We start from the raw sequence: 28000 nt of genomic DNA, 5'->3' as shown, positions 1-28000 counted from the left end.
GAGACCGCCCAAATGAAAAACACATGCTATTTCCCCTCTGCCTGAGCAATTTGGCATTCCGTGTACAAGTTCCCAGGAGAGGGGCTGGGCCTCTCCAGGCAGGAACTGGAGCCAGAGGCTTCCCCTGCTACTCGCTGGGATAGAAGAACATCAGGAATGACTTTCAGTGCAGTAGTTCCTGTGGTGCTCACAGAAGCCACGCGGCTTGGGTGCAATCAAACTGCGGCCCAGCCTCATCGTGGCAGGAATCCAGATGCAGGCCAAGTACAGCAGCACAAGGGACATGCTGGATGACGATGGGGACACCGTCGTGAGTGTGCATTCTCGAGCCTCGTCTCCAAGCCAGCAGCCAGAGGCTGGACGCAAAGGTACTCTGCCTCCCGGAGTGCAAATTGGCAAGACCCTTGGGCGATGCATGGGATGAGCTCTCTCTCTGGGGAATGTGCCACATGAGGGAAAGAGAAAGCGTTTCCATGATTGATAATTACCTGTCACTGTGCACTTTCCACAACCTGCGTGCCTCGTATATGAACGTCTGAAAAACTAAGCTCAGTACGAACAAAGATGTTTATTTTTCTAAGATTCTATCGTGAGCACAGTGGTTTGCAGTTAAGGGTGTATTGTGTTTACCAAGTAGGTATAAGTATACAAAGGTGAGATTGTATGTAGAATTAAAGCAGCATTCCTTCTCTTTCCCGGCTTCCCATGAAGGCCAAATCCAATGCTGTTCTATTTACCATCTGCGATCCGATCTGGGAATTCGCTGGTTTGGGACTTGTGGCTTTAGAAGGAGTTTTCCCAGCAGACACAGCAATCTGGGTATTTTGTCATAATTCTGCATCTTGAAGTTGTGAGGCCTCTGGAGAGTCATGTCAACATCAGGTGTTGGTTTTTATCATCTGTGAGATGAGGTGGGATTAAAGTAAATGCTTTCTAAGGTCCCCTTAGCTTAATTCGGTGATTCGATGATCTAAATAGTGGCCTCAGATACAATAACATCCCATTCCGTTCCCTTTTGTTCTACTTACTACCAGAATATTACTGAGATGGTTGAAGTGAATTATAAAAATATTTAATCTTAGTTACATTTCTACCTTAGTTAAGTTTCTACCTTATGCTTCTATTTCCAATAACTCACTTTCTGACATAGCAATAAAAATATTTTTTTTCAGTCCATAGAATTCATATACAGAGAGAAGGATCTTATATCCTGGGCAACTCAGTCAATGTAAGGCGAAATGTGACGAGTTCTAGTGGAAAGACCTCACAGCGTAACACAGAAACAGGTTCTTTTTTTGTTTTTTGTTTTAATATTTATTTATAGGAGACAGAGGGACAGAGTGCAAGCAGGGGAAAGGCAGAGAGAGAGAGAGAGAGAGAGAGATACAGAATCTGAAGCAGACTCCAGGCTCCGAGCTGTCAACACAGAGCCCGATGTGGGGCTCAAACCCACAAAGTGGCAGAATCATGACCTGGGCCGAAGTGGGACGCTTAACTGACGGAGCCACCCGGGTGCCCCAGAGCCAGGTTCCAATATCAGCTGTGCTGCTTACAGACTGGGGTATTGGACAAGTTACTTAAGTATTCTGGGGCCTCAATTCCTTCATTTATAAAATGTTAGCGACAGTAAACACGTATACAGTGAGTGTTGTGTGCCTCAAAATATTTTAAGCACTTGTGTATATGAAACTTCTATTTTATAGAGTGGCTGGGGTTTAAGGTTGAGAAGTTATGTAAAGTCCTTGGCATACCACAGACATAACTGTGTGTTTCTTTTCAGTATGCCATTCCTTGAGAATTCCTAAGTGTTCTGTTTAACATTTTTGTGTTAGTCTGCATCAGAGAGATTCTTTTTTTTTTTTTTTTTTTTTGAGACAGAGAGAGACAGAGCATGAACGGGGAGGGTCAGAGAGAGAGGGAGGCACAGAATCTGAAACAGGCTTCAGGCTCTGAGCTGTCAGCACAGAGCCCCACGCGGGGCTCGAACTTACGGACGGCGAGATCATGACCTGAGCCGAAGTCGGAAGCTTAACCAACTGAGCCATCCAGGCGGCCCTGCATCAGAGAGATTCTTAATCAGTGACGGGATCGTAGTATGTCCTTCTCGTTTGGCCACACTCAGGTTTTCTTCACTTCTATAAATCTGGACACATACTTTTTCACTGTTGCCTTCCACTTCTCCTTTATCAAATAACTTTGAGGTTTTCTTCCTTTCCTCTATTAAACCTTTCCACTCAGTTTCTGTTCATTGAATGATCACCACCTGAGACTCACTAATGTGACTTTATCTTATTGTTTTCTTTCTACTACACTATCTACTAACTTGTAAGAAGATACTGGGGACTTCTAGCCTCCTTGATGTGAAGCAAAGTGACAACTTTGGGATGTCAGTTTCTGTAGCCACAGATTATGAGCCGCACGATCCGATATGTTTTCCTCCAACAAATCTGTGAAGAATCAGCTTTCATGGCTGTGGTGTTAAGTGGCTTGTGTATAACTTCAGTTTTCATCTTTAACTAGAGCCAGGAACTCACAAAGATTAGTGATCAGCATAATCAGGAACAGGGTGTACAAATAAGTTCTGCGGAGCTAGGGGGTGGAGAGGTAGGTGGGGCAGGATAAAACACTTAGTGAAACATCTGGCAACCTTTCCCTTAGAAGGGGAAACTGAAACAGTAGGAGTAAAGGTTACAAAGAAGTGTCTTGAAGGCAAACCTCTGAAAATAGTTATCTTGCCCTTCATGTATGATACTTCGTTTTTACCTTGTGCTGATGCAAATATTTAAAGGGATGTCACTGTTGAAGTTTAATTATTTCTTAGGAAAATGATCTGATATAATTTTACTATTAAAAATAACAGAGCAAAGGAAGGGCATGTGGGTGGCTCAGTTGGTTAAACATCTGACTTCGGCTCAGGTCATGATCTCACGGCTTGTGAATTCGAACCTGCGTTGGGCTCTGTGCTGACAGCTCAGAGCCTGGAGCCTGCTTTGGATTCTGTGACTCCCTCTCTCTCTGCCCCTCCCCAGCTCATGCTCTGTTTCTCTTTCTCTCAAAAATAAACAAACATTAAAAAAAGGAGAAGAAGGAGGAGGAGGAGGAGGAGAAGGGGAAAAATACCAGAGCAAAACTCACTCCGGGAATATTTTGGCAATGCAGAAGATTTAAATTCTTATGATTGGAAAATTAATTTTTTTTCTCTAAAATCAATAAAAATAAATTATGTCCACTCGTTTATTTCCTCGATTTTCATTTTTTCAGTATAAAAGTTATGTTCATCTTAAAAAATGCTAAACAATTCAGAAGATAAAAAGTAAAAGTGAAAGACAATGTCCTCATACCTTCTTTCTAAAAACTTATGTTCAAGGTTATGTTATGCCAGGCATATTGCAAGGTATGCCAAATATGATATTGCAAAGTAATAGCAAATATAATATGATCCCTGTTTATGAGGAAACTTAAAGTTTTGTGTCTTCTTCAATTTCTATCATAAGCTTTCTATAGTTTTCAGTATACAGATCTTTTACCTCTTTGGTTAGGTTTATTCCTAAGTATTTTATGGTCTTTGATGCAATTGTGAAGGATGCAATAATGCTGACTTGAAGGAGAACATGCACCTCAATATTTATAGCAGCTCTATCAACCACTATCAACCAATTTGTTGATATTGGCTATCGACCAAAAGCCAAATTATGAAAAGATCCCAAATGTCCATCAACTGTTGAATGGATAAAGAAGCTGTGGTTTATATACACAATGGAATACTACTTGGCAACGAAAAAAACGGAGTCTTGCCATTTGCAACAACAAGGATGGAACTGAAGGGTATTACGTTAAGCAAAATAAATCACTCAGAGAAAGACAGAGGTATTTCACTCATATGTGGAATGTGAGAAAGCCAACAGATGAACATAGGGGAAGGGGAGGACAAATAAGATAAAAAGAGAGAGGGAGGCACACCATAAGACACTCTTTAAACACAGAGAACAAACTGAGGATTGCTGGAGGGGAGACAGGTGGGAGGATGGGCTAAATGGGTGATGGGCATTAAGGAGGGCACTTGTTGGGATGAGCACTGGGTGTCATATATGAGAGATGAATCACTGGGTTCAGTTTCTGAAGCCAAGACTGAGCTGTATGTTAACTAACTTGAGGAAAGAAAGAAGGAAAGAAAGAAAGAAAGAAAAAGAAAGAAAGAAAGAAAGAAAGAAAGAAAGAAAGAAAGAGGAAGGAAGGAAGAAAGAAAGTTCGACATCATATGAAAACAAAGCTGGGAGGGTTTAAGGCGTTAGGGGCATGATAGGCAGACAGACACATGACAGAAAAGCCACGGAGGGCATAAGTAACTTTGTGTTTTCAGAGATCTGTAAGCACTGCGTTCTGGCTGATGGGTAGAGTTGGAGAGAGGGGAAGCTGACAAGAGCTAGTATGGAAAGGTTAAAAGGGCCTATTATGTCATATTGAGGTATTTTCATTCCAATTCAGTACAATAAGCTCACAGAAGGATTTAAACAGGGACTAATGTAATCAGTTTTGTGTTTTTAGAAAACCATCTAGGCTGCAAGGAGGTAGATGCATTGCAGGAGTACGAACCTGCACGAGCTAATACCTAGGTAGTTAGCATTAGCTAAGTGTGAGATTGGAAGAACCTACACTGAAGTAGTGTGAGAATGAGAAGGGGGAATCAGACGCTGAGGAGATAGAGTTTAAAGAGTTGGTGACTGGTTACAAGTGGAAAGACAAGGAAAGAAAGAGCACAGGTTGATTAGGTTCCACCAATGTTCTGTAGATGGTGTTGCCAACAATTGGGGTAGAAACTCCGGGCAGTTGGAGTTGCCCAGACACTTGGATGTGTTGCAAGTGGGTTGCAAGTAAGGATTTTGAGCTACATATGTATGTGAGAATTGTTGACATCTTGGTTAGAATTAAACTTTCTGAGGATGAGCAAGGTCACTGAGAAGGAGAATGGAAAATGAAAAGACAAAAAAAACCCAAAGGAATAGAGTTCCGAGGAGAGAATCAGGGACAGGATGGATGAGATGTTCCAATAAAAGCTACTGATAATGAATGGTAAACAGTGGTAGAGGTGGACCAGGAGAGAGAGAGACATTAAGGAAGCCAAAAAACAATAACTTCAAGAGAAATGGAAAAGTCAATGGTGAATTTTAAAAATAATAAATAATAGGGGCGCCTGGGTGGCTCAGTGGGTTGAGCGACCAACTTTGGCTCAGGTCATGACCTCATGGTTTGTGAGTTCGAGCCCCGCGTGGGGCTCTGTGCTGATGGCTCGGAGCCTGGAGCCTGCTTCGGATTCTGTGTACCCCCCTCTCTCTGCCCCTCCCCCACTCATGCTCTTTCTGTCTCTCTCTCTGTCTCAGAAATAAATAAACATGAAAAAAAATTTTTAAATAATAAATATTGCAGAAAATGCAAGCAAAAGGAAGGCTAAAAACAATTTATTGTTTTAGCAATAAGAAGAAAAATAGATTATTGGTAATTTTTAATACCAGGACTTTGGAAGGAACCTAGTTAAATAGGAAAATAAACAATTTGTCATTTTCCTTTTTAAATATTTCTCTCTTTTTGAGGAGTTAGCTGTAAAGAGAAAAGATCAAGTGTCAGATCTGAGGTATTATGAGTTTGCGCAAGTGCATTTGAAAATTATTTATTATTATTATTATTATTTTTAAGAGTCCAGTGAGGCATTTTATTTGCATGAACGTATTCCATCCCTAGAAGAAGAATCCCAGCATTTACCCTCCTGTGTGTTTTCATCATGCTTCCTCTGATAGGCCAACGTTCCAACAGAAGACTATAAACCTATCAAAAGAACCTGAAGACATATTAGGGTTTAAGAAAAAAACATAAAAACACTTTAATGATACATTTATGTTCTATTTTACCGCTGCTTACGTTCATTACAATATTCTCAAATTTTTCTAGCTTTTTAGCTTCCCTTCCTCAACTAAAGTGTCACTTACATGCCATGGCATAAATCACATCTCACTGATCCAACAAATCTTTAAGGCATACCTATTTAACATCAAGCAAGATGGTAGGCATGGAAGGCTATTATTATTATTATTTAAGCGAAGTATCGTCGACCCAAAATGTTTCATCGGTTTCAGCTGTGCAACTTAGTGATTTGACAAGTTCACGCTCTGCTCCCCACAAGTGTAGCTGCCCTCCATTGCACACGATGCTATTGCAATCGCACTGACTGTGTTTCCCATGCTGTCCCTTCCGTTCCTTGACTTAGTCATTCCATAACTAGACGCCTGTACTTCCCACTCTCTTTCACTCATTTTGTCCACCCTGTCACCTGCCTTCCTTCTGGCAACCGTTTGTTTTCCATACATCGATGAGGAGAGCCGATTTTTAGGTGCTTGGGGAAGTGGAAGGAGTAATGGGAATCAATTACAAGAAAATGGCAGGTAACGCTATTGAGGATGTGTAGAAGGCCGCAAGAGCAGATAGGGATGAACAAGTTCCTGACTGTGTTTACTCTTGCGAATATCCTTGAACGAGTTGACGTTTGCTCTTGGCAGAGCAAGATGGGCACTAGTAGTGAGGAAGACGTGGGCAGGAACAAAAGCAGATAGGTAAGAGCTAGTCTGGGGCAGTGTATTAGTGGGTAAAATTAAGAAAGGCAAGAACTCAGAAGGAAAAGATCAAGTATTACTTTTGGATGGGAATTTAGATCAGGATAAGATCATTGGGGGAATCACCCGCAGAGTCAAACGCAATGACAAGGTAGATTAATGGGCTGAGACGTAGTCTTCAAAGAAAAGGGGCATATGAGGAGGGACCTTTGGCAGATGAAGCTAAAACGTTGTATGGGATCCTGCTACGCAGGGTCTTTTATACCAAGAAGACTTGTTTTTCCTTTAGGAAGAACTTAAACTTGCATTTGGTGGCAGAGGTATGATTTAAGGTGGCTATTTCTGAGGTGTTTCACAATAAAGAAATGAAAAGTAGTAAGCGGTAAAACACTAGAGTCTTTCCATAATTCCATACGGAACTGCCATATAAGGACAAATATTGATGTGGGATCTGTTGGGAGGCTAGGAAAATGATTTTAAAATTTCAGCCAAATTTCATTTGCTCCTTCACTTACTAGCTGTGCAAACTTAAGCAAATTAAGCAACTCCTATATACTGCAGTTTTTAAAAATCCAAAGGAAGGTTAAAAATAGTGCCCTCTTGGGTAGTTTTTGGATGAGTCAAATGAAATATGACCACATAATACACTCAGTAGTTGTCATTATCAAAAGCTCTGTGTCCTTGGGTAAGGTGACTCGCCCCTCTAGGACTCAGTGACCTGCCTGTAAAATGGGGATCATGAGGAGTATCTACTCACAGGGGGTTGTAAGATACGAGATAATGCATAAGGCATTTATCTTAGTAACTCAAGGAGTGTTAGCAATCTTTATGAGTAACGATGTTATTTTTGAATTGCGTTTCATAAGTGAAACTTCTTAATTAAAATATAAAATTGACTCACCTAAATTTTACTCAAAAACATATGTGTAATCGACTTTCTAATTGCAGTGAGTTAAAAACTCAATGATATTCTGCAAATAGGTTATACATTTTTAGATGCATATTATTTTGAAATGATAGGAAGAATAACATCCATTTACTTTTAGAGAGAATGAAAATATTGAATAGGATTTGAAATAAAATCGTAAGATAATGAAAATCTGCGTTTTCATGAACACTGAAAAATATTCTCAACTCACGGCCCCTCAAATATTCTCCCAGAGGAGATTTATTCTGTGCCCTGTGGGAGGAGTAAGGAAACAAAAAGAAGTTGCTAAAAAGACAACACTGGAAATTTGAAAGTCAGATATCTAAGCGGCAATATCTCATGATTAAAAAACGTTAAAAGTAATTTCTGAAAGATGATGCACCTTGCCACCGGTCTAATTCGCCTCCATTATGCCTGCGAGTCCTGGTAAAGGAGAAGTCTACAAAGTGTGCTGTTAAGCATGATACTGTAATCCTGTCTCTGGCCCTAGTTTGCCATGTGGCTTTGTGCAAATTATTTAGATTCTCTGTGTCTTTTCCAGCTTTTAGTATGCTTTCTCTTTCAGAGGCATACTAAAAAACTACATCTGGTAATACAGGTGTCATTTCTTATAGGCCCTGGGAATGGAGCCTTTCTTTCAAGGGAAACTCCCCCTTTCTGACGCCTGATGAAGAAAGAGTAACTAACCGGTCAAGGATGCCAACTCTCTCCATCTACAACGTTTCTTATAATTACAAAGGAATTTGCCTTCCAAACTTGACCTCAGCTCTGTAGCCTTTTATAATATAGTTATAGTAAAAAGATTCAGGAAAGGGGTGTTTTTTTTTCTCTATATATCTCATTATTCCTAAGGATGTTTATACCATTCCTTGCCCTGTCCACACCTTTTTCTAAACATGCCTCAGGGGACAGCACAGGGGTTCTCTTCCAAAAAATAGAACCACGATAAAGCCAAGCCAAACTGAAGCACCTGCCAGGCAGTTTTTTTTTTTTTCTTATTTCAGGGTGGAGGTGGCCCCTAGAGACAGACCTCATTTTATGATCAAGACACTTGGAATAAAACTCAGGGATATTAAACTTAGAAAAATAGAGGGAAATATAACATCAAAAAAAAAAAAAAGAAAGAAAGAAAGAAAAAAAAAAGAAGTGAAACTTTCAACTCCAAGGGCTTTCCATTATGGAAGCCCGGTTTCCTGGGAAATGAGCACACCTCCTGTAGAAACTCCCTAGGGTTGTGCTTTTCTGGGTCTTGAGATAAACAGGAAGAGATTGTGAGTACTGAGAGAGGGAGGCAGGGAGAGAGAGGGAAGGAGGGAGGAAGAGAGAAAAGGAGGGAGAGAGAGGAGAGTCAGAGTAGAAAAATTTCCAAATGACCAGGGAAAGATGATTCTTTAGAAGGGAATTTTTATAACTTTGTTCCTTAGCAAAAGATATAGACTCCTGCTTTTGTCTTCTGTCCTAGAGACAATCTTAGGAAAGATGATGTATTTATTTTTTACATGGATATAATTATTATTAAATAATATTCTAATTTGTTAAGTCCATGCCCTCGCTTTACAGTAAAGGTTTAAGATTCTTCTTTTTTATTCTTTCGGTAGAAGATCAACACCTCTCTTGGGCCCCGATATTATACAAGGAAGAGCAGGTTTCTTAAGGGATAGTTTGGTTGATTTCTATAGTTTTTCTTTCTGTTTACCTTCTTATTATTTATAATTTGGACCAGGGAAATATTAGTCATAAAAAAGGAACAGCATTTAAGAAATAGTTTATGCCTTTCAGAGTGTATTAATATAAATAGGTTTCAGCAGGAGTAGATAGGTATATGATAGATATTTATATATAATCTGCACCTTCCTTCCTTCCTTCCTTCCTTCCTTCCTTCCTTCCTTCCACATTAATTGAGCTGATTTCACCTGATGTTCTAGGTGCTAGAACTGATGTTTTTCTAGTGACTAAATAGACAATAATCTTCTTCAAAAAGGAGCTTACTTTCTATTGGGGTAAGACAGATATAAACCGACAGAAACGAGTAAGATATATAATATATTTGATAGTATTAAGATATATAGAGAAAAATAAAGCCATCATGGTGGTGGGTGCACATATGGGCTAGTACCTCTGGAATCCAGAAATATCCACCTATTTAAGGTTTTTTTGGCCATAAGGAACTTTAAAAAGACTTAGGGTTTGGAGAGGATGTTGAGCATCAGCTATATTCTGGCTTCTGATCTCGTTCTTTTATGTTCTGTTGATTTGAGATACTCTTAAGTCAATGCCTTGACAGTCCAACAATTTCCAGGAAAATTTAGGCCAAATCACATAGGCCAGTTAATCAAAGGAAATGGGGAAGAAAGCACATCTCTCCAATATCTGTTCGTGATTCAGAATCTCACACAAGTCAGTGAATAGAAACCAGTATGGCCAGAAGATGAATTTAGCTGAGTCCACCTTCTGCTGTCAGAAATATGGCTGAAAACGCAATAGATTTTTAAAAATCAACAATGTTTAGGGTGCCTGGGTGGCTCAATCGACTAAGCGTCTGGCTCTTGATTTTGGCTTAGGTCATGATCTCCCTGTTGGGGAGTGTAAGCCCCCCCTCAGGCTCTGTGCTGACCTTGCAGAGCCTGCTTGGGATTATCTCTCTCTCTCTGCCCCTCCCCTGCTTACCCTCCGTCTCTCTCAAAATAAATACCTAAACTTAAAAAAGAAATGAGCTCCTGGACCTCTTCCAAGGGTGCATCATTTAAATGGAAAGTTGAGGAGCAGGGAGTAGCCTGCCAATTAATTATGCAGGAGCAGAGGCAGAGCTAACACAGGTTAACACAAAGGACAAGTTTGTTTCAAGGTTAAACAGAGGCCACTGTGTGTAGAATCTTTGAATGAGGGGAGACTAGTTCAGAAAAGAATGAAAGAACTAGGTAGGGTCCGGAGGAACAAGACTCTTGTATAATTTTATTTTAAGTGCAAAAAAGCTATTGGAAGCTTTTAGGTGGGGAAATAACATAATCCAATTTAATTTTTTTAATTTTTAATTTTTTAGTTTTTTAAATTTTTTATTATTTTTTTCTTAACGTTTATTTATTTTTGGGACAGAGAGAGACAGAGCATGAACAGGCGAGGGGCAGAGAGAGAGGGAGACACAGAATCTGAAGCAGGCTCCAGGCTCCGAGCCATCAGCCCAGAGCATGACGCGGGGCTCGAACTCACGGACCGCGAGATCGTGACCTGGCTGAAGTCGGACGCTTAACCGACTGCGCCACCCAGGCGCCCCTCTTTGTTCATTTTAATCACCATGCTAGATGCCACACGTTCGGGGGTGGGGGCAGCGACTTCCTTGTAGGATACCACACAGGTCATTCCGATCCAGAGCTAGCCTCAGCAGGTGACGGGTTCCCTGTCGACTCAGTAGCTCCTCTGCGATTACCACAAAGCACGACTGTGGGGGTGCAGCATTTATTATTTAACTGTTCTAAATTGAGATAGCTTAGATCCATCCTTGAGCCCCTGATGATCACGTTTCTTGACGGTCCATTTTGACGGAGATACAAATGAAGTGAACGAACACAATCCTTACAGGAAAGCGGCTTTCAACAAAGAAATCCCCAAAAGCAAACAGTAAAATGATCACTTCTCATTGGTCATACGCAATTTGCTTTTCAGAAGAAACACGATGCGGAACGGGGAGGGGGGGGGGGCGATGCGTCGCGAAAGTAAGGGCACGCTAATTTCACCTCTCCTCGGCTGGTGTGAACAACAGTTCCTCGCTGAGGCAGTTCCATGTCTTTCATAACTCGGATTTTGGCAAAAAGAAGGTTACACAAACCAACTTACAAAGATACTGGCAATGCTTTGCTCATTGCAGCGCAAAGTAGACCGGGGGCAGGGCGGCGGAACCCAGTGGGGCCGGTGAAGGATTCCCGCTGTGTAAGTGAGGCTTGGCAGTGAGCCTTTTAACAGCATTCCTGAGGATGGAGGGCATGTTATCTAGCCCCTGGTTACTCTTTTCCTGCAGAAGGGGTTCCTTCCCAGAACCGGCTCTTCTCACTTGCCCGCTGGTGGCAGAGATCCCGAGGAACAAAAAGCGAAATCCTGCCTTTTCCTTTGTTCCCTGCAGGGCACCGGCCTCCCTCTTCAGTTTGGCGACCAGTGGCCCTGACCTTGCTGACTCTGTGTTTGGTGCTGCTGCTTGGCCTGTTGGCCCTGGGGCTTGTGTGTAAGTCTGCGCTCTGACTTGGGGGGAGGATCTTGGTTCTAAGGGTTGTCTGGGATGAGAAATACTTTTATGAATTTTTTTTTTACTTTAATTCTAACCCTAACCCTAACCCCATGGGTACTTCAGTGTACCTTATTCTAAAGCACCCATGTAAATGATGAGTAGTGAAAGAAGCATTAAGATGCAGCAATCGCTTGCCAGCTAGACTTTTACATTCCATGTGAGATCGAGCAGGGTTTTGTCCGTTTCCATGCCGATATTTAAAATCAGCAATTTTTAATGCATGCATGGTTTAACCCTCTTTTATCCTACAAAAGAGTAGAGGCAGTGGTTTTTGCTCTTAGTATGCATGACTCAGCAGGCTAATACAGAGGGAAGAGATTTCATTGATGTCTACCCCCTCAATATGAGGAGGACAGACTAGGTCTTTAATGACCACAGTATTTTTCAGACAGCCCAGGAAGTTATAGAATCATTTTGCAAAATCTTGTGAAAACCAAACAAGGAAACATGCGTGTGGAAAAGTCTTGAAATTTCAAACCAGGACGGACAAGTTCAAAAACTAAAAAAGTGAAGTGGGTGAATTTGCTTCGTGAGATTGAGACCCTATAGTAAATGTTTCCTGAGCAGTTGAAGAAGGTGATTCAAGACATCGTAAGTTTTTAAAATTAAAAAAATATATATTTCTCTATCATGGCCTCCAAATTTTTAATTCATTTTGATATAATTTGTTTCATGACCGCCATGACTTTTAAGGATATGAAGCAACTTTCATGATTCATGAAGGACTTTTCTACTTAGATTTAGAAATCTGAAATCTGGAGCTTAAGCCTAAGGGTAGGTTGAAATTTTCTAGACAAGAGATATTAAGGATGTTGCTTGTTCTCACTGAGCCCAGTGGGAATCCATAAAACTATGGAAATGATAATAGGACTACTTTAATGACTGAATGAGATAATAATATATGCTGATTGTCCATAGTCAACATACTAATCATTAGATGAGTGGATTTGTGGTTTCAGGTTAAGCAGTGCTATAAGCGTATGCACAAAATATTTATTGAGTAATGAATATGGGTGAAGATTTTAGTCCTGAAGTTAGAAACCGTTATTATGATTCTACATTGTCAGATCAAAAGACGGAGTTTGAGAAATTAAACTGCTTGAGACAATGCAATTTATTGTGTACTGCAGTTCAAACTTGAATGCACGCGATAGGAAAGCTCAAAGCATGAGATCTTAAACAGCACAATGTTTTTTCTTCCCCATATGTAAAAAGGGGAAGTAGAAATGAAGAAACCAGCTGTCCAGTCTGACTTGGTAACTCGGGTTAGTTTTCCAGTTCTACCAGCTTTCCAACACTCAGCAAGACAGCATTTCTAACAAGGAAGAAAGATTGGCGAATCTCTCCCGACAGCTGCAGTCTCTCCAGACAAAGAACAGGAAGCTTGCAGAAATTCTGCAGCGCGTGGCTGAAAAACTGTGTCGTGAGCTGTATAACAAAACTGGAGGTGAGTCCTGTTCACTAAGCTCCCTCCGCCCTCAGGATATCTGTCATGGTAGAGCTGACTTTCCCAACCGTGTACCTGGGAGTCACATAATATTCAGTTTGTTGTCTGGCAAACATAATAAAGAATTTGGGCGCCTCCCATCCCCAGTTACTGGATCATTTAGTTCAGGTACCTCTGTGTTATAATATTAAAAAGATTCTTCAAATTCAGACATTTAAAAAAAATTTTTTTTAACGTTTATTTATTTTTGAGACAGAGAGAGACAGAGCATGAACAGGGGAGGGGCAGAGAGAGAGAGGGAGACACAGAATCTGAAACGGGCTCCAGGCTCTGAGCTGTCAGCACAGAGCCCGACGCGGGGATCGAACTCACGGACCGTGAGATCATGACCTGAGCCGAAGTCGGACGCTTAACCGACCGAGCCACCCAGGCGCCCCTCAAATTCAGACATTTTAAACAATAAAAACAATTAACGTTGAATAGCCAAGATAATAGTGCACGTAAATAAAATACAGAGTTATTTCTTAATTTACCTTGGCACATAAAGAGCTGAGAGTAGTATACATTTCGTAATGAGTTTACAAATCTTTTCTCACTGAGAAGTTAATGAGCTCGTAACTATAGTTCTCCCATTTTAAGAACCACACTGGCATCAGGTTAAAAATGCTGATAAACGGTATGGGGGCACCTGGGTGGCTCAGTCGGTTAAGCGTCTGACTTCGGCTCAGGTCATGATCTCATGGTTTGTGAGTTCGAGCCCCGTGTCAGGCTCTGTGCTGACGGCTCGGAGCCTGGAGCCCGCTTCAGATTCTGTGTCTCCCCTTCTCTCTGCCCCTCCCATGCTCATGCTCTGTCTCTCTCTGTCTCTCAATAATAAATAAACAGTAAAAAAATTTTTAAAAATGCTGATACGCTGAATCAAATCACAGTCATTTAAATCCACTCTGCCTTGCCTGGGTACCAGAAATCTGCATTGTGGTGATGATGACAATGCCAGTGATAGATGAGCCACGCTTTGATGACCACAAGACCGGAAGCCTCATCTCATTCCCAGGCCTTTTTCTCCTGTCTTTTTTGGGTTTCATCATGCCTAACTCTATTCCAGTTAGTCTTCTCTTCTGTTCTGCTCATTGTGTGAGCACAGGAAGCAACCCACATTTCGAGTCTACTTTTTATTTTTCTTTCAGGGACTTTAAATTGGGTTGAAGTCTTCCTCCTCCATACGGGTATCACTTCCCACGCTAACCAGACAGCCAGACTGCGTGGTTAGCCAGTAAATGGCACCCACGTGCACGCTTCCATTTCTCTAGGCGACTCTTTTCCGCATGACTCATGGCCTCACTGGTCACGATTTTCTTTCTTTTGTTTTTCTTTGTTAACTTTCCTGAGGAATAGTTGACAAATGTAGTTGTATGTATTTGAAGTAGATAATGTTACGGTTCGAGGTACACATACATTATGCAATCATACTCAAAGTCAAGATGATCAATGCATCTAACCACCTCATAGAGTCTTGATTTTTTCTTCTTGTGCTTCCGACAACCCGCTGTATGTTGTCTTCTATGGTGGGCGCTGTGCCTTCGAAAGGTAATCCAAGTTTCTCTGAAACCGGTGGTCTCTGGGATTTACCACTAGCTGTATAAAAACAAACAGAAAGCTGGATATACAAGTAAACCATGCCTCCCTTAAATATAAAATCTACATGCCATCTGTTAACGATATCCCTTATTGCCATGAAAATGTCCATATAGCTTTGGTTTGATGTTCGTTCTCAGTTTTATTCTGATGCTCTCCATTCCTTTCCCATTATCCATCCATCCATCCACTCTCCCATTCAGCTAAGATTTATTGAGCACTGACTGATGCATGCCATGCAACGTATACACAGATTTCTGCCCTCGTAGACCTCTTGCTCTATTGGGGTGGTGGTAACAAATAGACTTAAAAACATAAAATAAGATGATCAACTTGTCCCAGTGTGCTGGAAACTTTTCCAGCTTTAGTACTGAAAGTCCCACATTTTGGGAAAGCTCAGGTTTCAGGCACACAGGAAAGGGTTGGTCAAACTAAACATAATCTATAAGAAGGTAATCAATCCTATGGAAAATAAAGTAGATAAGGCATGAGGCATCAGGGATTTAGGGATGGTGGGTTGCTAATTAAAGTAGGGAGACCATGAATTCCTAATTAAGGTGAGGGTGTCGGAGCAAAGATTTGAAGAGTTGGGGGAATTAGCCATGTAGATAATATGGGGAAAGCACCAGCGAAGGAGGTTCTGGAAAGAACCGGAACAGGAAGTGCAGGAGCCCTCAAGTGAATACAACTGCCTGTTCAGGGAATGATAAGGAGCCTGTGTGCCTAGGGCAGAGTGAGGGAGCGGAGAACTAATAGTGATTATTTATGGCGTTTGGTGACATGGTAAGGGATTTGGCTTCTATTTTGGGCAAAATAAGGATCCACTGCAGCATCTCCGGCCGAGGAAATATATATCTGACATGAGTTTTAAAGGCTCACTCTGCAAATATGTTGAAAATAGACTGGAGGAAGGAAGAGTGAAAACAGAGAAATGACATCAGAAATGGCTTTTGCAATCATCCAGGAGAGCGATGATGGTTCCTCAAACTAGGATGTTATTAGTGGAGATGAATGAAGGATGGAATAAAATGGGAGGTGAGAGAAATAAAGGAGTCAAGGATACCTCCAGAGATTTTGGACAATGCAATTAGGGGAGACGTGATCAAGTGAGATGGGGCAGAATTCTGTAGTTATGAGGGGGAAGGTTAGAAACCAAAAGAACACTGTTTTGGGCCTGTTGAATTTGAAGTATCATATGGATATCCAAGTGGAGAGCTGAGTAAGTAGTTTGCTATAAAGTCTGGGCCAGAAATATCAACTAACTTATGAAAAATCTCCCAAATTATTTATTTATTTAAAACTTTGTTTTACCTTAAGAAATATTTCACATATACACACACAAAAAAATGCGAACAATAACATCATATCCATTAGCATATTGACCATTTACATTGTAACATGTTAACATTTTGACACTGGGTTGTTTTTAAAATAGATACATTTTTATGGAATGATTGAGTTCTCATACCTCCATAAGGATTGTGGTTACAAATATCTGTTCTCAAAAGCCCAAGGCCATGTACCCTCACCAGTATTGAAACCATGGCTTTCAGGGAGTAGTTCCTACACTTATAACCTCTACCCACATAGTCCTTCTCACCCTTGACCTGTGCACTTAGCTTTTCCGACTGTGGGGCCCATCTTAATTTCTGACACATGGAGATTTACCCTTTGAATTCATACTTTGCTTAGTACTTACGCTTTTTTTTTCTTAAATTTTATTGACTTTTTTTAGAATGAGAAAAGAGTCCATATCTTATTGGTATATATTGCATTTTTAAAAAAAAGCCTTTGGGTGCCTGGTTGGCTCAGTCGGTTAAGCATTGGACTCTTGATTTCAGCTCAGGTCATGATCTCATGGTCATGATCTCGTGGTCATGAGCTGAGCCCCTCGTGGGGCTCTGTGCAGGGCATGGGACCCGACTGGAATTGTCTCCCTCCCTCTGCCCCTTTCCTGCTTGAACACGTGCATATGCACATGCTCTTTCTATATAAAAAAAATTTTTTTTTTTTACAATTATTCAAGAGAATTTTGAGGAAGAAAAGTATGGAAGCTTCAGTTGTTTCTTAAATACCATGCATAATTAAAAGCTCTTTATGAAACTGAATATTCTCTGTTACATATGGCAAGAAGCAAGGAAGTTCCAATCATTCATTGCTAAGTTCCAAACTCCATGAAAGCACGTAGTGTCTGTTTTCATTTTTTTTTTCTTTTTTAGTTTTTTTTTTTTTAACGTTTATTTATTTTTGAGAGCGAGAGAGGGAGACGGAGAGAGAGACAGAGAGAGCACAAGCAGGGGAGGGGCAGAGAGAGAGGGAGACAGAATCAGAGGCAGGCTCCAGGCTCTGAACTGTCAGCACGGAGCCCAACGCGGGGCTCGAACTCACGGCCCCGGGAGATCATGACCTGAGACGAAGTTGGATGCTTAAGCGACTGAGCCACCCAGACGCCCCTGTTTCAATTTTCACTGGATATTTTCAAATTCCACCGTATATTCAGTACCAGTGACAACTCGTGGCACATAGAGGGTGTTCGGTAAACATTTGTAGTTATCATCACCCGGGCAACTAAATAAGAGGAAGGGCATCAATTGTCTCTTGAGTCATCACGTACTATATAACTTCAGGAAAGGAAAGAAGGTAGACCTGGATAGAAAAATAACGTATCAAAATTGGTTTCTTTCCAAGAACACAGATGCAGCCCTTGTCCAGAAAAATGGAAATGGCATGGGGACAAATGCTACCGATTCTGTAGCGACAGCAAGAGTTGGCAAGGCTGTGAATATTTCTGCATTGCAGAGAACGCCACCATGCTGAAGATAAGCACGCAGGAAGTGCTGGTAAGATCCTGAGGCTTAGTCGGTGTGTGAATTGTTCGCAGAAGGAGGTCTTTCAAAGCACCGTATAAGAAGAATCTAAGGAGTCAATGCTCACAGAGTCTCACACTTACTGCCATCAAGGCCTAAGTCTTACTCCTGTTGTGTCGAGTGATTCCCTGGGTTATGGAAGAAGGCATTTTCTGTTCTCCACAGAAACCCATGCCTTAGAACCACGAGAGGAGGCGCTTCGAAATCTCCACCAGTCAGGAATCAAATTAAAAACTGTTTTCGTGCCTCACCTCTTTGGATGTGGGCGGGAAGGGCACAATACGGAGGCAGGGTCAGAAAGATGAAAATAGTCCTTCCTGTCCTTCCGTTATAAAGGGACAAGGGCTTTCATTAAAAATATTTCATTAAGTAAATCACTACTAGAGTTTGCAGATAAATACCTTGCTTTCCAGAAGTTTATAACCTAACATAGACTGGTCAAGGCAAATGTGAAAGTGAAATTATAAATGGACATATATTAAGTATATGCGGTTAAAATAAACTCTAAAAATCACGTAATTGTCGCCACCTTAAAAAAATACTTATCATTGCCTTTGGATTTAGTCCCTCAAGCAGTGTGACCATTATGTATTTATCATTGTTTTAGGGCAGGTCTCAGCCCAGAGTAAGTAGTTTATCCACAAAGGATTATTTAATTGAAATAAAAGGCCACCTCACTATGCAAACTCTTAACATCCCTCTGGTTACATCCAAATTCCTACCTACTTTCTGAAATCTGTGATGAATAGAACTCTGCACTGTCTCTTATCCACTAAAATAATATTTGTATCCTTTCTTGACAGCTCAATTTAAGCAGAAAGGGAGGTAACTTTATTTGACTAAGACAATGTGTCCTACCATAAGCCCATCTAATTTTTCTTATTCTCTTTGTTTCCCCCACCTCTCGTACATACTGAGGACTCAGGTATATAATTGAACTGCGTTATATATCATGGTAGGGAATATCGTGAAAGTTATACAGTGATTTTCTCTCATGCTTCATATCCTTGTATATATTTAAATCATTTCCATGTGATTTATATTCAAAACTTTTAATTTGAGGGATCTACCCTTCAGTTGGAAGTATTTCAACTACACTTCTTTCGATAGGCCTACTCGATGACTATTACTTAGTGATAGTTTCACATACACTGCCAGTAATCTTTTCTTGAACAAACATGTGCCATTAACTAACTGAAGGGTTGAAGACATAAAAAAATGTGTGTGTCCTTAAGGAACTCATAATATGGTGGAAAAGAAGGACATAAAAATGGATAATTATCACAAATTTATATAATTTCTATGTTATCAAGAGTGAGACTAGATAGAAGGAAGTGAATAACTTAAAAACATTTCAGTATAGGGGCGCCTGGGTGGCTCAGTTGGTTGAGCGTCTGACTTCGGCTCAGGTCATGATCTTGCGGTTTGTGAGTTTGAGCCCCACATCGGGCTCTGTGCTGACAGCTCGGAGCCTGGAGCCTGCTTCAGATTCTGTGTCTCCCTCTCTGTCCCTTCCCATGCTCATGCTCTGTCTCTCTGTTTCTCAATAATAAATGTTAAAAAAATAAAAAAATTTCAATATAGATATTAGGGAAGAAATTATATACATGAGTATATATGTATATATAAATACTATACAAAAACATAAATAGACACACACATATGAAAAATTTCTCTGCCCTTCCTTGTCTGAGACATAAATCATCCTTCCAAATTTTCTCTTACATCTTTTTGCATTAAATTATATTCATTAGTCTTTTCTCCTTCTGGGTCAGTCCCCGTAGAAAGGTTATTTTTCCCATGTTTACACTTGTCCTTCCATATTCTTCCATTTCCCAGAATTACTCCCCATCTCTTTGTAAATCTGCCTCTCATTTTTTTATATAAACCTTAGTATTTGTGACTTGCAAATAATGGGTCATTTATAAATCTTGGTTGATGCGATTCAGGGTTTCAGAATATCAGTATATATTCCATAATTATTAAGACAAGATCAATTCTTTAACTTGGCCAAATTGACCTCCCCGCAGACACTTTTTCTCTCAAGGGCACTATCACCTATGTGGGGCAGGACTCATGTGTTGTTCTTGTATTAAAAGTGTTGGCTGGCCCTACACATCTCTGTGTGTATAGGGTGTAACATCTCTAAAGCTAAAGATTTTCTTGTGTGCCTTTCACAGGAGTTTGCCATGCCTCAGAGCTACTCTGAGTTTTTCTACTCTTATTGGACAGGGCTATCCCGCAATGGCAGCAGACAGGCGTGGCTATGGACCGATGGAACCCCGTATTCCTCTGAACTGTAAGCCTTCAGAACATTTTGTGGGAAAAGCATTTAATAGAGAGGGTTTGCTTGCATCACAGAGTCCAACAATTGGGTTCAATCAGCATTAGTCGAACATCTGCTTTGCACTGGGTGCGGAGTTTGTAAGAGGATGGACCAAGACATTCAAAAAAAAAACATAGTGCTTGCTTTTCAATGGCTTATAAACCAGTGAAGGAGACCTACAAACTGTTAGTGAAACAGTGAGGGCAGTTCCCCGTCTGAATGCTTTCAGAGTGTTTATCTCAGGGCCTGAAGTCCCTTGGAGTTATCAATACCCGGAGACAATATAAGACCTCAGATTTCTTGGCTTTCTGGGTAGTGTAATAGGGAGCGCATATTTATTTATTTATTTAATTTTATTTATCATTTAATTAAATTAATTTACTTTTTTAATATGAAATTTATTGTCAAATGGGTTTCTATACAACACCCAGGGGAGCACATCTTTAAAAGTACAGTTTCTGAGACTAGATTTGCGGACATTGTAAGAGTAATATTATCAAAAATTACTTTTACTTATGTGAGCACTTAGATAGGATTGTCATGGTATCTTTTGAAACAGGTAAATGTAATACCTATCCCCAAATATATTACAGCTTAAAGCCACGTTCGGACAGATACCTTTCTTCTCTTTATATTGTACAGGATATCTTCTCCCAGGAAGTAGGACGTAATCAGTGTAATCATTTTTTTTTTAATTTTACAGTTAATTAAACTGAGTCGCAGATGATTTCTCAGATGGTGGTAAAATCATATGATAAATTTGATGGATTGTAGCATGCATCCTAGTTTTAATTAGAAACAGCTTTTGTTGCTTTAGATGAACGGATGCTTCTAAGAATGAGTATGGAAATTGAGGGGCTGAAAGTAAGAGCTTGGTGACCCCGTTCTTCACAGTAAATTCATTCTGCGTGTCTATTCTACAATTTTGTCAAGCGAAGAATACTCCCTATGTACTCTCTGGGTATTTAACATTTCACTTTAGAAGTAAACTATGATTCAATTAACCTTTTTTTTTTTTCTTTCTTCAAGGTTTGAGATTATAATAGATTTCACCAGCCTAAGAAGCAGGGACTGTGTGACCATCCTCAATGGGAAGGCTTTCTCAAAGGACTGCAAAGAGTTGAGGCGGTGTGCGTGTGAAAGAAGGGCTGCAGCAGTGAAGCTTGAGAGCCTCCATTAGCCTCTCTGAGCCATTACGTGGAGGTGATTGACTCTTCCGCCATAAAGGTGATGTCAAGCTCCCTTCAGGGAAATTGAAGATCAGAACAAAAGTCAATTTCTTTATGGGCACCTGTAATAATTTGGTTTCAGTTCCTTTTTTTCTCCTATTGGAGCCATGTTTGTACAACAAAGCAGCAAAATGATTTGAGCCAAGCAAGGTCATTGCAAAGGATATTTGAGACATTGGGAAATGGGAAAAAAGGAGGAAAGGCAGTTTCTCTGACAGGTACAAGAAGCACTTGCCTGTTTCCTGCTCAAGATCGCCAGCATTTCTGAGCTTGGGTTCATGCAAATGTTTATCAGCCACAAAGAAGTCCTATCTGCATACCACCCACCAGTCGCAGACTTTCGTAAAGTTGTAATCTACCTTCTTGACCTAGAGATGCTTTCCAGCGTTCTTCCTTCTCATCATCTAATATCATCTGCCTTTTTCCATGTCTTCCTTAATATTTGGAGAAGTGAGAAACTTACTGAAGTAGAGGAAATAAAGGTGTGTAACATTCTTTACTCCAAAGGTCAAGTAGACCATGAGAAATTAGCAGTCATTTTCTATACAACGTTCTTAAATACAGAACTAATTCTTTCTGTTTCTGTTTGCTTCAGTCCGTACTTTTCCCTTCCTACTCTCTCAATAAAGCCCCCATCTGCCATGTCTAGGGCTTGCTTCCCACTGGGATAACTCTCTTTATTAGAATCTTAACTTCTTATGAACATACCTCCCCATGTTCACTTAAGACTCCAACAATTATCTCCTTTCCTGAGGAATTTCTTCCAAGAAAGAAATATTCTCAGCTCAGTTTTGTATCCCAGTTACTGCCCCGATCCTCCCTTCAGAGAGATTGAAGACCAGAGCAAATGTCAGTCTCTTTATGTGAAGCTAATCATGTGAGTCTTTAATCAGTTCCGATTTTCTTCCATTTGATCCATGCTTATGCCTTTCAGGTACTGAAGATTTAATAATAATAAAAATGTAAATAATGTGAAATGTATGTGATTTGAGACTAGATTTGTGATTTGGGGAAATTTTCAGCGTGGAGATGTTCTTCAAACTATGATAGCAACCTGTGTTTTGGTTGTTTGTGCCTTACAGAGAGTTTGTAGGGACTGTACAAGAGTACTGATTATTTGATCACTGGAAGAAGATAAGTCTTTGAGAGGCACACTGATTTCAAGAAGGTGATTTTAGCACTTTCCTGAGATGAAATCTTTTGAGGCAAGCTGGTCATCAACACATGGCTAAAGATAAGTCAGGGAAATTTTAATAGGTTGAGTTATCCAGTCAGGTCCTGGAAAGGGGAAGAGAGACTGTGACATTTGCACACATCACTGGTTTGTTGTGTAAGCATTCCTTTCTCAGGAAGACAATATGCACAATCATAACAGGGGTCATGGTAAATAACACCATCACAACCACTGACTGTTGGTTTATGGAAAAATCAATTTTAAGGGTTTAATGCTAGAAAGGATCATCTATTATAAATCTTTATTTGTCAGCAGTGGAAACTGGGGTGTTTTAGTTTTATTTTCAGTAAGCATCTATCTCATGGTAAAATGATATTAAGTTAGCAATCATGATAAAGAGAATATTTCTGTATTCATTTTCACAAGACTGCATTACTTAGCAATCACTACTTGTGGATTTCTTACTTATGAGTTAATTTTCTTTTCAATTTTCTGTCGATTCGTCAGGAAATGCCTTCAGCGTTGAACAAATTTTGTCTTGATTTATTGTGTTGTGCAAAAATAACTGCACTTGTGGCCATAAAATGAGATGTTTTAGATCCCCTATACTGATTCATTATTGGGCAAATCACTTTACCTCATGAAGTTTATTTCATTACGTATGAAGTGGAAATGTTTGTAATTCTCTCGTGGTGCTGTTGTTAGCTGAAATGGGGTAAATATGAAATTAGTTTTACAATCTAAATTGCAATATGAAATGTAAACGACATTAACAACACATAAAAAAAGGATTTAGCATTTTCTTTTAAAGCTTATTTATCTATTTTGACAGGGACACTGTGAGCGGGAGTGATGCAGAGAGAGAGGAAGAGAGAGGATCCCAAGCAGGCTTTGTGCTCTCAGCAGGGCTGGATCCCATGAACCATGAGATCATGACCTGAGCAGAAACCAAGAGTCGGATGCTCAACTAACTGAGCCATCCAGGCACCCCTATTTTTTTTTTACATAAGGGACTACAAAAAAGCATAAGCAACCCTTTTTGGATATCTGTATTCTTTAGTAAATTATCGAGAGGCACTTACATTAGGAAGATGTGGATATTGCCAAATGTTTTTTATGATGAGTGCAGATATTTAATGAATGCGATTAATAAAATAGGCACATAACAAGAAATGTGGTTTAGGACTTTAGTTAAGCAATTAAGTGTTATTTAAGTTTTGTGACCACAGGAAGAAAACGTGGTTAATATGAGAAAGTCAAATTATTTTGTGGACTAAGTTGTAAAACAGGGACATGGGACACATCGTTTTGACCCCTGGCATCCTACATAACTGCAGTCTAGTTCAGGGTTGAATGACAAGTGTCTCTTTAAATGCCATTACTTTAAAGAGACTAGCCGCCTGGAAAGTGGGTGTTGAAAAGTGTTCTCCCTTCAAATCTGCAACCTAAGGGAAAGTGTCACTTTAGATAGTGAAGAGGGAAAAAAATAGCATTTATTTGACATTCTTGCTATTCTTAACCCTATTTCTCTCCATATTTGCCCTCAGTCCCATCATCTGTATCACAAAACTTGCGACACTGATTACAATATGAGCAGATATTTCAAAAGAACAGAAATATAGTAGGGCACAACATTTTCTCCCCATTTTAAAAAATATTTAAGAATAGGAAATAGGGGCTCTTGGGTGGCTTAGTTGGTTAAGCATCAGACTCTCGATTTCAGCTCAGGTCACTATCTCATGGTTCATGAGATCGAGCCCCGCATCGGGCTTCCCGCTGAGAGTGGAGCCTGTTTGGAATCCTCTTTCTCTCTTTTTCTCAAAAAAAAAAAAAAAAAAAAAAAAAGAATAGGAAATAATCATGACGTGCACTTGGAAATATGATTTGCTAAGACATGTTTCCATGGATAATCAGAAAAAGCACCGCGTGAATTAATTTTTGGCTCGTGAAAACTTTTTCTCTTCCAGGCTTTTGTGTGGTTAGTTAATTCTGAAGAAATTTCAGGAAAAGTCAAATGAGGAACATAGCCTTTCCTGGTAGATCTGAGTTCCCTAGGGTACACAATGAGTTCTTTCTTTTCCTGAGGATATTGAACCACTTTTCAAACTTATCAACAGGAAACAGATCATGAGCCCTGTAATAGCAGGAAGAGTGAGAAGTGTAAGGGGAGCTTTTACATTGGAGACATAAGCGCTTATGAAATAAGTAGAAGACTCTAGTAGATTGCCTTGGGTTTGGCCTTAATATTTGTTATTTATTTATTTATTTATTTATTTTTAATACGAAATTTATTGTCACACTGGTTTCCCCACGACACCCAGTGTTCATCCCAACAGGTGCCCTCCTCAATCAACTACTTTGTAAAGGGATTCTTGTCATTTTCACAGAATGCAAAAGCCATTGTGATTTTATTTACAGTGTACATAACTTTTTTACAAGGTGCGTTGTATGAATAAGTTTTTAGGATCTGGTAATATTACTATTCTATCAACATTACCATTCTCATGTTTTCCTTTTTATACGCTTAATGTACTTTAACCATAGCTTGTAACAAAGCTTCTTTACATTTATAGGACAGGGTTTTATGTTTCCTTTCCTCCTTTTTCTTAAAGCTAACTTGGATTTCAATGAGATGGATGAAAGATATCCAATTGAGTATTGGTGAGACCAACATATAAAACTCGTTATCTCTGTGCCAAGGCCCAATCCCTTACCAGTGCCTGGAAAAAGACCTTGATATTCTGGGCCAAAAGCAATCTGCAAGAAAAAAAAAATTTCCACCCGTACTATCTATGTGCAAAGCAGTATTGCCACTGAGGAAATTTGTAGGGTCCTATGCCAGCTGCACTGTAGATAAGATTCTGGCTTGTAAATTATGCATCACATATTGATGGAATGACATCAGCTGAAGGATGTTTGCCTTTGGCTTCATTGTACTTTTTCTTAACAGAGTTATTAAATGCTTCCTATCCTTTCCGTAAACATAGTTCCATGACAATACTCTGAAGAATCTTGAGACAGTCAAATTGTTATCGTTTCTCGTTTATTCCAGGTTATTATATTCAACCGCCAGCTGTCAGCTGTGAAAACCAAACACAGGACTCAACTTATACTGTGTTTTCTGTGCTATTTTCCTTTTCCGGGTTCAGCAGAAAATTAGAGAAAAATCCCTGTTATTGAAAAGCCCACCGTTTAAACTCCAGGTCAAGGGTAAATTAAAAAAAACAAAATAGGGGCGCCTGCGTGGCTCAGTCCAACTTCGGCTCAGATATGATCTCACAGTTTGTGAGTTCAAGCCCCACGTCGTCTCTGTGATGACAGCTTAGAGCCTGGAGCTTGCTTCCCTCTCCCTGGAGAGGCTTAGAGCCTGGAGCTTGCTTCTTGTCTCCCTCTCTCTCTGTCCCTCCCCCCACCCAAAAAATAAATAAACATTAAAAAAGTCAAAACAAAACAAAACATGAAAACATGCTCTTCCCATCCTTAAAGGACCTTATCCTTCAGAGGTCACCTTTTACAATAGACTTCTAGGTTCATTTAAGTTATTTCCACTAGCCTCAGTGGATTTATCTTGTTTCACTTTATTTAAGCTGGTATCTTTATTGTAAAGAGAGATGAGAATCTAATGTAGCTCAGCTAGTCCTTGTGAAAAATGAAAAATTAAATAAAATTATATTGGATTTAGCAGGTATTTGATGAGAATTTACTGTGTAGCCAGTTTTACTAAGGATGGTAAACAGAAGTAATGTAGTAATAATTGGCGAATTTTTCTTTCCTGTAGATTACAAGATACTTTCATATCTTGTGTCTTGGCAACAAGCTGATCTATGTACAAGGAGCCTGCAGACCTAGGATTCAGATTGTCTATAGATTTATTTGAAGAGAGTCATTAACTTTAAAACAGATATTTTGTCTAGACAGTTCCTGACATTTATATATAAACTTTAGCTTCTCGATATTCCTGTAACCCGCACAGGAAAAAGGGTCATGTTTATCTAGACTACATTAATAAAGTTGATGCCTACAGATGACTAGTAATTTACTCCAGATAATAATAATGAGCACTGATATAGTGTCAAACTCTAGGAAAGGCAATAGTTTCAGCAATTAACATACATTAATAATTTAATTCTCAAATAATATTTTGAAATAAGTCCTATTACTACTTTACAATGAAGAAATTGAGGCACAGAGAGATGCAGTTACAGTGGAATGTTACTTCTCCAAAAAAGACATCCAGATGGCCAGCAGACATGAAAAGATGCTCAACATCACTCGTCATCATGGAAATGCAAATCAAAACTGCCATGAGATGTCATCTTACACCTATCAGAATGGCTTAAATCAAAAGCACAAGAAACAATAAATGTTGGCAAGGATATGGAACAAAAGGAACCTTCTTGCACTGTTGGTGGGAATGCACACTGGTGCAGCCACTTTGGAAAACAGTATGGAGGTTCCTCAAAAAGTTAAAAATAGAACTAGCCTATGATCCAGTAATCATGCTACTAGGTATTTACCCCCAAAATACAAAACACTAATTCAAAGGGTTACATGCACCCCTATGCTTATAGCAGCGTTATTTATAATAGATGAGATATGGAAGCAGCCCAAGTGTCCATCGATTAATGAATGGATAAAGATGTGGTACACACACACACACACGCACACACAATGGAATATTATTCAGCCATTAAAAGGAATGAAATCTTGTCATTTGCAATGACATGGATGGAGCTAGAGAGTATAATGCTAAGTGAAATAAGAAAGTCAGAGCAAGACAAATACTATATAATTTCACTTATATATGGAATTTAAGAAACAAAGCAAGTGAGCAAAGGGGGAAAAAAAGAGACAAGCCAAGAAACAGACTCTTAACTACTGACAGGAGACTGATGGTTACCAGAGGGGAAGTGGGGGGGGGGGGGCGTTAAATAGATGATGCGGATTAAGGAATGCACTTATCATGATGAACACAGGGTGACGTATGGAATTGGTGAATCACGACATTGTACCCCGGAAATTAATACTACAGTGTATGTTAACTACACCGGAATTGAAATTTTAAAAATAAAAAAAAAAATGCTGGAGTGTTAACCTTGAGAGTCCCAGCCTGAGTCCTTTGATTTGTGAGTACTAGAGACAGTCAGAGAGAGGAAAGAAGGAAGTTCACAGCTGTCCTTTACTGGAGATGCACTGGTACTGACGGCCTAACTACTCCTTCTACTTATATAAAGTGCTTGGAATGCAAGTGTCCAGTAGAATTCTGCAATCCTAAAAGGTTATTGTCTTACAGGCAGCAGATAGCTGTCTGTCTTCTTTCTAATATGAAAATCCATATCTCTGTCCTACTCTCCTGCAGATTCAATAGTGGAATGCCTGGAAGCCTAGAAAACATGCAAAGAAAGATCTGGCAGGCAGAGATTTTAAAAGCCTACATTTATTTATTTATATATATAAAAAAATTAGCCAGCTAGAAAGGCATCATCCCCCACCAAGGGCTTATAGATTTTTGTGTG

General features: G+C 39.8%; 1 protein-coding gene across 3 annotated transcripts; it reads left to right on the top strand.

Moving 5' to 3' along the window:
• The first annotated feature begins 5 nt into the window (after positions 1–5).
• CLEC1A (C-type lectin domain family 1 member A) lies at positions 6–27986 on the top strand. Of its 3 annotated transcripts, none has more exons than XR_001428657.3 (7): positions 6–368; positions 11645–11743; positions 13077–13253; positions 17577–17728; positions 19936–20054; positions 21111–21792; positions 26263–27986. XR_001428657.3 is itself a non-coding variant. In XM_027052740.2 (7 exons), exons 3-7 carry the CDS (start codon positions 12359–12361, stop codon positions 21259–21261), a joined length of 630 nt encoding a protein of 209 aa, XP_026908541.1. In that variant the 5' UTR covers positions 11205–11342; positions 11645–11743; positions 12195–12358; the 3' UTR covers positions 21262–21792. The 3 variants fall into 3 exon arrangements, 2 of the variants coding, with proteins under 2 accessions (XP_014917184.1, XP_026908541.1); XM_027052740.2 differs by lacking the exons at positions 6–368; positions 26263–27986 and adding exons at positions 11205–11342; positions 12195–12397 and having other exon boundaries at positions 13085–13253; XM_015061698.3 differs by lacking the exon at positions 26263–27986 and having other exon boundaries at positions 21111–23074.
• Positions 27987–28000: the final 14 nt, after the last annotated feature.

Source organism: Acinonyx jubatus, chromosome B4, assembly GCF_027475565.1.
Source record: "Acinonyx jubatus isolate Ajub_Pintada_27869175 chromosome B4, VMU_Ajub_asm_v1.0, whole genome shotgun sequence".
In the NCBI taxonomy this organism is placed as follows: Eukaryota; Metazoa; Chordata; class Mammalia; order Carnivora; family Felidae; genus Acinonyx; species Acinonyx jubatus.
The sequence above is the reverse complement of the archived record's forward strand: the minus strand, read 5'-3'. Positions and strand labels throughout refer to the sequence as shown.